The sequence below is a fragment of the Condylura cristata genome, unplaced genomic scaffold, assembly GCF_000260355.1.
Source record: "Condylura cristata isolate star-nosed mole 26May11 unplaced genomic scaffold, ConCri1.0 scaffold00002, whole genome shotgun sequence".
Classification (NCBI taxonomy): domain Eukaryota; kingdom Metazoa; phylum Chordata; class Mammalia; order Eulipotyphla; family Talpidae; genus Condylura; species Condylura cristata.
In genome coordinates this window covers 61,791,954-61,803,537 of record NW_004567103.1, presented here as the reverse complement: position 1 = coordinate 61,803,537, position 11,584 = coordinate 61,791,954, and the positions used below count along the sequence as shown (strand labels likewise).

The 11,584-nt window shown below is 35.7% G+C and overlaps 1 protein-coding gene across 1 annotated transcript in view; it reads right to left on the bottom strand.

Moving 5' to 3' along the window:
• Positions 1-7,100, bottom strand: part of MMADHC (methylmalonic aciduria (cobalamin deficiency) cblD type, with homocystinuria) — a 15,337-nt gene extending 8,237 nt beyond the window's left edge. Inside the window, exons 1-4 of the mRNA XM_004674665.1 lie at positions 7,025-7,100; positions 6,469-6,528; positions 2,468-2,612; positions 223-440 (exon numbers count right to left, since the gene is read on the bottom strand). Coding sequence (XP_004674722.1) covers positions 223-440; positions 2,468-2,612; positions 6,469-6,477 — 372 coding nt within the window. The 5' untranslated portion in view covers positions 6,478-6,528; positions 7,025-7,100. The remainder of the gene's footprint in view (positions 1-222; positions 441-2,467; positions 2,613-6,468; positions 6,529-7,024) is intronic.
• Positions 7,101-11,584: the final 4,484 nt, after the last annotated feature.

Below are 11,584 nucleotides of genomic sequence, written 5' to 3'. Positions count from 1 at the left end.
AATAAATAAATAAATCTTAAAAAAAAAAAAAAGATACCTTGGAATAACTACCTAATTAAGTAAAAGAGTATACGTATCATATAATACCAACTTTTAAAAAGCTGTTATTTTTGTATATATTAGAATTTCACTTTTTTAACCTTTTCAAAGTGATATGCTTACAGTAAACAAACTAACACATTAACAATTACAAAATAAGAATATGTAATGATAACAATTTACCTGAAATTCATTTACATATTGTGCCATTACAAACTCATGTCTTTCACTTGATAGGGGTTCTGCTAGAACATCAGGTAAAGTTTTATGGCCCTGGATTTTTTTCTGTGATGCAGTTCCATTGAGGTGGCAATCAAAACCTATGTTCCCAGGGAGCTGGAATCTCTGATCCTGAGGTCCAAAGGGTCCCATAGTTTCATCAGGCCAAACTGTTCGAGAGCCTAAAGAACAACAAGTATGTTAACAGTCAAGTGTGTTGGCTGACTGAAACAATGTTTTTCTTATAATTAAATGCTTTTTACTTTAGTGTTTTTACTAAAGGATAGGTTTTTGAAATTTACTTTCTTGTCTGACATTACATTAGCTTTATGTCATTTTCAAAACTCTATAATCAGAGTAACCAGTTGTCAGTTCACAGGGAAATCCATTATTAGGGAAATAAGTCTACCAGATACAGCCCAGCATATACAATGCTTGATAAAAATATTGTAAACTTGGGCCCTCCCTGGTGGTGCAGTGGGTTAAAGCACTGCACTAAGAAACTTAAGCTACTTCCGCATGAGTTTGATTCCCGCCTGCCCTGGCGTAGATCCACATGGTATGGCAGACCTCTCCTGACCCACCCGCTGCTCCCCTCAGCAGTGTACTTCGTCCATTTGCCTGTTCTGCTCCCCACTCTGTCTCTGGTGATTCCTCTCACCCTCTGTGTCTCTGGCCTGTACCCCAGTTCTGTATAAATAAATAAATAAATCTTAAAAAAATATATATATAGTAAACTTAAAAAAATCATAAATTTAAGTATCTTGTGAAAAATCCAACAAGACTCAGAAAATACTTTAGCAGAAAATTAAAGAAGGACAAGAGTAGGAATTTGAATTTAGAAAAAGGGTTAATTTTGCATATACAAAGTGGCAACAAAGATAACTTTTAATACCCTGACTGAACAGAAAGACTGATAATAATCTTGCTCATTACATCATAAATACCACCCTATAGTTCTTTTACACTTATAATGGGTATCATCCATCATTATGAATTCCTTCCTGCAGAACTTAGGCACAGACTTACAATTTTCAATCCAAACATTCTAGTCCAATACTTTGCAAGCTTTTTAAGGATTTAAGAATCATTTCAGATCTTTATGAGTAGGACTGGAGTGAGGGCTCAAGATTCTTCATTTCCAGCAAGCTCCCAGATCATACTGATGTTACTGGTCTGAGATCATGTTGAAGAACAGGCACTACAGAGCTATTAGTAACTAACTGGTGTTGAGTTTACAGGCTAAAACATATTAGCTATTTTTTGACAAATGGGTTTTAAAGAGTATGCAGATCCAATATTCTCTTTAACAAAAATAACTATCCTGTATTAATAGTGGATTTGGGCATATTATCATATTTGCTGGCCATGTAAGTGTTTGGTTTTTCTATTGGGTTGTCTTTTTCCTATGGATCTATAAAAACTCTTTATATTTTTAGGATACAAACCCTTTACATACTGTAAAAATGTTTCATTTATGATACTTATATCCATGTTAAGTCTTCAGATGCTATATGTAGGAGAGTAATCTGAGATGGCATTATAAAAGAAGACTGACAAGATGATTAAGTCTGAATGCTGAAACAAATTTACATTGCAAGTAAAGTGCCACATAAGGTAGGTTCTACAAGCACTCGTTAGTATTTTAATAAATAGGTTAGTGTGCATCATAGCACTTCTCCAACCTACCTAATTACAAACAGAAAATGTTTTTTTAGATCCTGAACAATGATTCATAGCTTGAGGATAACTTGGGGACTGTTACTGAAAACAGTGAGAGATAACCAAGGTTTATGAAAGAAGTGCCACGATTAAGAAATTTTCAACTGATTAGTAGGATAGCGGTATATAAAGTGGATTAGATAGTGGAAGCTGACTTTGTATATAGTGGGTAAGTTACTGGTAAACACCAGCTACATTTAAGAAATTCAGCAAATAATGGGGAGAAAATGGTAACAAAATTTCATAGGTTCAAAAGATTTGTTTGGAAAGGACTGTGTGTTTGGGAAGATAGAATAAAACTTAAAGTTCAAGAAATAAAGTTTAAAAAACAATAATAATTATTATTTTTTTATATTGTATATTTTACTTTCAAGGGGATAAATAACAACTTTAGAAAATGAGCAAAACCTAAGGAAGAACTACCATAGACAACAGTTCAAAACATTTTGAGAAAAATGATTTAAGTGAAGCAATAAGGTTTACTTACATATATCTGGAGGTGCAGTGGCCACGTGAGACTCATCAGAACCTGACGATCCTGCAGTTGAAAAGGCTTTGGGATTGACAACCCTTTTAACTAAAGAGCAAAATCCTGGGAGATAGGAAACCAGTCTGGCTCTATTACAGAGTACCTACAAATGACACAAAAGTTAAAATGATTTCTTCTAGATATGCTATACTTACACAGACAATTTCTAGCTGACTCTTGAAAGCTAACATTTATTCTATTGTTACTAAGCACCTATTATATTCAATGACTATATATATTTATAATTTTATAAACAAACAAGAATAAAAGAAAAATACTAAGTTACTTTTGGCAAAGGTATAAGCCTTTCTTCAACAATGGCCAGAATCATATTAAAGAGAGCAGAAATCTCTACAAGTGGCTCCATTTAGCAAATGCATTAAAAAGCACAACTGATATGATTCTCCATTTTCAAAACCCCTCCTAGCTATATAACCTGTTTGCTTTCTAATTCTTGTTTCACTGCTGTAATTCTTTTGTCTTGCTACTAATTATCTATCATGCTATCTTCCCTCTTGGTTTTATGGCAGTATCGCTTTCCTTTATATTAGTATGTGCCTTTGTGGTCCATTTTCTTTCTATGTTTATTTTCTGGTCTTTGAGGTCAGTTGTAATGGAATAATGTGTATCTGCAGCATATCTTTGATACATAAATTTTTAGCCAAAAAAACGTGGCTAAAAATTGGGTTAGAATAATTTAATACAAGGGTTACTAAACTATAGAATACAGCTTTTTGGTATACAAAGTTTTACTGTAACACAGCCAAACATTTGTCTGTCCACAATGGCAGAGTTAAGTAGTTGAACAAAGACTTTGGCTCACAGTCTAAAATATTTATTACCTGGTTATGTTAGAACAACAACAAAGCTGATTTCTAGTTAAGCAGAAAAGAAAAAATACTATATTGTCTGTGAAATATTTAAAGGTGTATGAACAGTTAAGAAAGCCCAGGGGTGACAGAAAAAGTTTCACAGGGGAGATAGGAAGATAGGTTTTGAAGAAATTTACTGGCAAAAAAAGTCACCTCAATGAGTAACTTTCAGGAAAAAAGTATAGAATCATAAAAGGTATATTTAGACAACTGACAAGTTCAATAAAGGTGGGCACAGGGGGGTATATATAGTATATAGTAAATGACTGTTAACTTGTGGACAACTATAAAAGGTCTTACAGTTGATGTACAGAGCCTACATCAAGATAAGTCAGAATTTTAATCTGAGGGGTGTTTTTAAGCAATGTGCCATTAAGAACATTATGTAAATGGCTTGGAGTAGGGTTAGAAAGATGGTATAAAAACTAGTCAATAGGATGTTGAAACAGTTTATCCAGTTGATACTTCAGAATTACTTTTTCCCCTTTCATATATTACTCTGAAATCTAACCCATATGTTGGTTCTCAGTTAAGTTCTTTTATACTGCTACAAGACTTGTTCAGTTAAGATGCCCATTTCCCCTTTCTTTTAGGCCTGGTAAATTACATCTCTTTCTTCAAGACTTGGGTGTACTATTAGAAATTACTATTTCCTATCTAGGAACATCTTATTACCAAGTTTCATATGTAGGGCAAATAATTATGATAGCATTTAATTTGCAAGGGACAAATGGTAACAGTACAAATTTGTTTCAAATCTTAACTCTTATCTATGATTCTGATATCTTTTACTATGGAACTGAATATTTTGTGCAAAACTTGAGGACATATTTTACAGCACTGGGTTAGCCTGGTTAATATAATAATTTAAAGTGACAGTTAATAAAGAACACACAAATTAGAAGAGCCAGTTTATTTTAGTTCAAGAATAAATATGCTATTTAATATATGACTAACTTCATACAAATGTAGGACTCAAGATTTTGGAACATCACAGGCTATTAAGATTTTATTGTAAAATCCTTATTAGTATAAGAAGAGAAAAAGCTTTTTGGGTATTGTCTTAGGGTTAACTTATACTTTTGTTCATGTGAGGAAAAATAAAGTGTATATCAAAGGCTGAAAACTGATCACCCATGAAATACATTCATATCCATCCTCATTTATATTATCCTCTTCCACATTTTTGTGTGGTCCAGTCTTTATATTAAATTTGAATTGGGTATAAACACTGAAATTGTGAGCATTTTGGGCTGTGAGAATTTAGGCTGTTCTTGAATACCCACAATCTGGCACACTGGATTTCCTACTGGCATTAGCAACAAATCACCATGGCTACAAGAATGCTGCTCCTTTTATATCAGAAATTAGTATATCTGTTTGGTCCACATCAAGGTTTTTTTTTTTCTTTTTTTAAAAAGATTTATTTATTTATTTGTACAGAACTGGGGTACAGGCCAGAGATGCGGAGGGTGAGAGGATTCACCAGAGACAGAGTGGGGAGCAGAACAGGCAGATGGACGAAGTACACTGCTGAGGGGAGCAGCAGGCGGGTCAGGAAGGTCTGCCACACCATGTGGATCTCCTCCAGGGCAGGTGGGAATCGAACTCATGCGGAAGTGGCTTAAGCTTCCCAGTGCTGAGCTTTTAACCCGTTGCGCCACCAGGGAGGGCCCACATCTAGGTTTTTAAATTTACTTGTCTAGTCTCTGAACCTTGGACATTCATGACACCTACCATGTATGCTAACTAAATTAGTGATATCATTTCTGATATCCATTCAGCACTTAATGAATATAATCTAACAAGCTTTTTAAAAGTATATTTGAATTTTGAAATTTGTATGATATAAACATTTTTATAGCAACAAAATGAGTTATAAAAGTATCTTTCAAAATATTCACCCCACTGAACTTTATTATTTAAATCAAAAGGAAGCATTCTGTTCCACTTTAATGTTTTTCCCTTTTAAGAATAATTCATCCTTCTTTCCTAACATTTCCTTTCTGTGGTTATGTCAAAGAAAAAAATTCACTTTACAAGGATGAGTACCCATTTTTAAGTTGTTCCTATAGTCAGAACATTAGACTTTTACTTTAATATACCATGCTCAATTATAAGAATACCATACTAACTGCTGTCATATTTATTTTCCTAAGGTAATATTCTGATTAAATCACAATTAAAAATAAATAATAAATGTTGAGTTTGGGACTAAGGCTATTACTTGATGTCAACTTCACAATTCAACCGTATTTCCCACCATATCCTCCACCCATTTTACATTCAGGCAGTAGAACTGGAATTAATGATTTTTAAGAGCTGGGATGTCTTAAAATATACTTCCGGCTCCTAAATTCCAACCACTTTTCAAAATAAAAATGAAATGCTTCACAATTATGGATTTTGAACCCCTAACTCTCCCCTTTCCACAAAGCTCAGAATCTGCTTTGTATTTTTGTGTAGCTTTTTAAAAATATGTACTTTCTATTAAAAATAAAGAACTAAATGATAAAATCAGTACATTTTATTGTAGCCGTTTTCCTGTAAGTCTTACTGTAGGATGAACTTCTTACTGTAAGATGAACTTCTTACTGTAGGAAGAACTTCTTACTGCAGGTTGTATCTCTTTTATCATTGAACAGGTAACAGTGAATAAATATCTCTGGTCTACATGAATAATACCTTTTGCTCTCATTTTGTAGTTTGGACAGTCACTTCCTGTACCCAAATTGTTACAAAATCTCTGTTAAGCTAGTCAAAGGAGAAAAAAGGGCAGCTTTAAAACTAGACTCTAAACATTTACTGAAACGTCTTTAAAAATACTGAAAAGGATGCTGGCACTAATTTATCCCTAAAAATGAGTTTTAGAAATAAGCATACGTGTCCTAAAAAGTGTATGTGCTCAAACTACCTTCCAAGCACACGTAATTTCACAACGCCTGCTTCCCTTGGCATTTCTGGTACACCGTCCAATCACGGGACACATGACGCCCTCAGTGCCATCACAATCAAACCCGTCCCTCCATTTCCTAACAAGTCCCCAAACTATTCTACCAAGGGGTAGAGACTTATTTATTTACTCACATTGGCCATTTCTACCGGAGAGGGCAGACGAAAAATAGCTTTCCTTTTGAAAAGTTATTCCTGGGAAAGGACGAAACAAAACAGACTACTGACGGATTAAGGTCTAACAACAGGGAGCTCAGTGACACCCCGATCTCCTACTGTGTGCTCCCACCGTCGCAGGGCCAAAGTTGAAAAGTTCCCTTTAACCCAAAGGGGCCAGAATTCGCTCCCAACCCCTACGGGGCACCGATCCCAGCAGGAGGAGGCCGGGCGGCTCTAAACCCTCCCTGTTTATGCCCCACCCGGGTGACAACTCGGACGGGGGATGGGGTGGCGGAGGTCAGGGTAGACTCCTGCGGGTCTTGGCAGGTATTTTAACAAAAACTTGGGCTTCCTGACAAAACAGCTCCAAGCAAAGGTTTGGGAGAAGCATGAGGAAGCGAAAAAAAGCACAAAGACAGTGACAGGACGATCGAGGAAAGCCACATGGGTCCTTGAGAATAAGGGCAATATCAAGACTGTGGCTTCAAACCACGAATTTGGAGGGGCTAACGTGGGCAGAAACGATCCGTACCAGTCTCCACCGCCGCGCCGCCTCCAGCAGTACAGACCCTGACTCTTCCAGCCGTCAAAATGGCGGCGACGGTGGCAGCGGGGCTACTGTCTACGCAGGCAGTGGTCAGGCTAAAGGAGTTGTTTTCGAGCGCATCGATGCGAAGGATCGTCGAGTCGGTGACACGCATGTGACACGCATGCGTACAGGAGACATTCCCATTGGTTTGTTCGGAGACTGTGTGGGAGGAGAAAGGTGAGGTGACTGGCGGGAGAGGCTACCTGGAGGTCCCCTGAACTGAGTTAAGATTATTCGTTCACTAATTCATTAACCCATTAGACTCTTTCGACCCTAAGACTTTCTTACCGCTCCAAGGAGATAAATTTCCTGTTCCTTGTGTTACTGTTATTTTTCATGAATCACTGCTTTTGACTATAAGGAGCTTAACGTTTTTCTATTTACTAGGCCCTTAGTAGGCACGATAGTTACTTATCAGAAGAGTTATCTATAAAGAGTATATAGTTTTTTCAGTCGTTTTAAAAATTACTTGAAACACACTTTATTAATACAGACAAATAATTTTAGGCAAGTTAATCTCTGTATGCTTGTGGTTTCCTTCTGTCTAAAATGGAGAATAGTAATAGTGACATCTCATAGACTGAAGATTAAATGAGTTAATATGTAGCTAACACTTCCAACACACACACACGCAGACTTCAGGGAGTTAGAAAAGTCCTAAGAGAAGGAACCACAGATCTGAGTGTCAGAATACACTATTTTTTCATCCCTTAATTCTCTTTTGACTTGGCTAGATTATATACGATTTCTTCAGTGATAATTGTAAGTTTTTTGAGACCAGGAATCAGACATTGTTCATCTTTGATAGAAATTCTTCTGTCAGGTATAGATGTAAGATAAAAAGTGATTAATGATGTGACAGGAAGTTATCAGGAATAACTTCATAGCAGAAGTGGTGCTTTAAATGTTTTGAACGGTGAGTAGGTATTTGTTTGAATATCAAGCAAAGTCATGAGGGATGAGAACTTTCAAGCAAAGGAAGCAGTATGCATAACACTATGGACATATGGGGTGATCTGCAAGTAGTCAAGGGATTGAGTTGGAAGGGAGGTAGGCAAGCCCCAGGTCATAGTAAGCCTTAGTGCAATACTTAATGCTTCCCAGAAACAACAAGCAAATGGGCAGAATTAAACAGTCATGACAATATCCAGGTTGTATCTTGGGAAGGTCCTCTGGCTACAGAGTAGAGGGTAGTTTGGAAGACTGTGATGTTGGAATTTGATCAGTGGGTCAGGGGACTATTGATAGTCCTTGAGAAAGAACTCAAGAAACTTAATGAAGGTCAGGGGTAAGATGATGAATCTTACCAGGGTGTACCTATTTACAGGTGAAGGAAAAGGGACGCGTTAAATATGATTCCCAAATTTTTGACTTAGGTTATGTGGTGAATGGAGTTTCTAGTGCTGAGTTGGGAATTCAATAATAGTAATATGTGTGGAATATATGTTATGTGATAGCACTTGGATATGGTTTTCCTCATTATCAATTTTAATTCTCCTGCCACTCTAGAAAATGGAGGGTTATTATTTTATGTTAGTTATGAGGAAATTAAAGCACAAAGAGGTTAAGTATATTATTGAAGTTTCAGGGTTGGACTATTAAGAAATTTAATTTTTATTGCCATAATGGTTTATAACACTACATGTGTTTAAGGGTCATAGGTTCATACTTCTTTAAGAGTATGTTACCATACCAACCATAGCACCAGTACTTTTTCAACATAGACCCTTGGACCCCTTCACATAGCTCCCCCTCCCTACTCTTACCCTCTGGTAGTATCAGGTCTGCAGTAAGTTTTCTAATGTTGGTTTGATTTAGCTTTGTCTGTCCCTTTGTTTTGTTGCTTTATAGTCTACATACAAATAAATCATCTAGGATTTGTTTTTACTCCCCTGGACATAACTTTGTTTTTAGTATAACCCTCCATTTCCATGTTGTTTCAAATGGCATGATTTCATTTTTTTGGTAGCTGTGTAGTATTCCATTTGCAAATACACCACATTTTCTTCACTTACTCATCTGTTGCTGAGCACTGAGGTTGCATTTATAGTAAGCAATGCTGCCGGGAGTGTAAGAATGCACATTATTCCTTTGAATGACTTTTTGCAGTCTTTGGATAGATACCTAGAAGTAGAATTGCAGCATCTTATAGGAGTTCTAGTTTGAATATTTTGTGGAACCATCATACTTTTTTCCATAGGGGCAGGAGCTATCTACTTTCCCAGCAATGGTACAATAGGGTTCCATTTTCTCCACACCCTTGGTAAACACTTGTTTATGTTGGTTTTTCACTTGGAATATTCTCTTAGGTATGAATCTCACCCGTGGTTTCAATTTGCATTTCCTTGATGATAAATGATAATGGGTATTTTTTCATGTGCCCATTGACTATCAGTATATAATCATTGGACAAGCATCTATTTAAATATTTTGTCTACTGTATCTGTTTTCTTGATGTTGAGTTGTATTTGTTCTTTGTAGATCTTAGATATTAACATTGCATGGTGTGCAAATATTTTTTCCATTTGCTAGTCTTCATTTCATTTTAGTGATAGTTTCTTGTGCTGTGCAGAAGACTTTTAGTTTGTTGTAGTCCAATTTGTATATTTTTGCATTTGCTTCCCTTGCTAGTATAGTTGAGTTCTGAACTATGTTTGCATGTTCTATGTTTTAAATGCAATTTAAGGTTTTAACTCTGACATACTAGTCTTTAATCCAATTTGTGTATGACTATGGTTTCATTTGATCTTTTTTTGTTCCTAAGGTTTAAGGTTACATTTTTTATTTAAGATTCTGTTTCTTGATGTAGGCTCGTATTGCTGTAAACTTCCCTCTTACTACTGTCTTGTTACATTCTGTGGTTTCTGGTGTCATAATTTTCATTTGTCTTCAGGTTTTGTTTTTGTTTTTGTTTTTTGTTGTTATAACTTCTCGTTTGATTTCCTCATCAATCCAATGGTTATTCAGTTGCACAGTGTTTAGTTTTCACATATTTGAAGCTTTCTCTCACTATCTTTTTGTTTTTGATTTCTTGTTTGTTACCATTGTGATCACAAAAGTTACCTGGTATAATTTCTGTCTTCATGAATTTGTTGGTATTTTTTTCTTGTGACCCAACATGTGGTTTATTCTTGAGAATGTCCTGTGTCTAGTTAAGATGAATGTGTACTCAGCTTTATTTTTTCTGAGGGGTGGGGTTGTAATGCCTTTTAAATGTCTGCTAAGCCCATATGGTCTAACTCCTAATTTAAGGCTATATTTAAGAGTGTCCCTTTTGCTTCTTGATTAGTTTCCTCTCCCCCATAATTTATATTACTGGTGTCTTACTGCTTCTAATTCTATTTTCACCTTATAGAAATCCCTTATTATTTCTTGCAAGGATAATTCCTTTAACTGTTGTTTGTTTTTAAAGCTGCTTATTACTTCTCCAATTCTGGGTGTTAGACTAGCTGTACCAAAGATTCTTGGCTGCAGGTCTTTTTCTTTCAACACTTTGAATATATCTTGGCAGTCCATTGGTCTATAATATTTTTGCTGAGAAATCTACTGATAGTCTTATAAGAGTTTTCCCTTAGATGTGATTCTTTGCTTTCCTGTGTCTGATTTAAGAATTCTCTTTATCTTTAATATTTGGATTTTAAATATGATGCCTTGGGATGTGTGTGTTTGGGTTTATTTTGTTTGGAACTTTTTGTGCTTTTTGTATCTGGATGTCTGTGTCTTCTCACAGTTTGAAAAAAAATACTATTTATCCAAATAGGATTTCTGCCTCTTTCTCTCTCAAATTTCTCATTCTGGAACTCCTATTTGAATGTTGTTCTTCTTGATGCTGCCCGTAAGTCTCGTTCGTTATTATCATTTTAACAATCATTTAAAATTGTTTGTTTTTTAACTGGCCTTTTTGGATACTTTACATTAAACTATCTCCATCCTGATAATTTGTTCCTCTTCTTCATTAAAACCATTGTTGAGTCCCTCTATTATTTGTTTATTTTTAGTTCAACCATTTCATTTTTTAATCTCTGTGAATTGTTTGAAGCTTATTTTTTTCCTCTGATCTTTTTTGTAGTTCTTATTTTGCACATTCATTGATATCCTAACTTTAGCAAGCATTTTAAAGGTTGTTGCTCTGAAATCTTCTTCTAATAATTTGCTTAGTTTTGTTGCATTATTTTCCCCCCCAGTATTTTGCCTTGATTTATTGATTGTGGTGAGATCATCTGCTTCCTTACTCTGCTTGGTGCTCTATACAGTTTCTATGGATTAGGCTAGACAGCATTCCTTCCTAGTCTTATTGTGATGGCCTCGCATTGGAATTAAGGGTCATAGGATAATGGCTGAGGGTATTAGCTTGGGTTCTGTATTTTCTGATGTTGTACTGATTGATGCCTCATGATCAATCAAGATGACTTGAACTCAAGAACCAATATGGGTCTCCTCCACCCCTCTGCTGGTGTATTGGGTTAAAGTGCAGCACTATGAAGCTAGCCACAGCCACTTCAG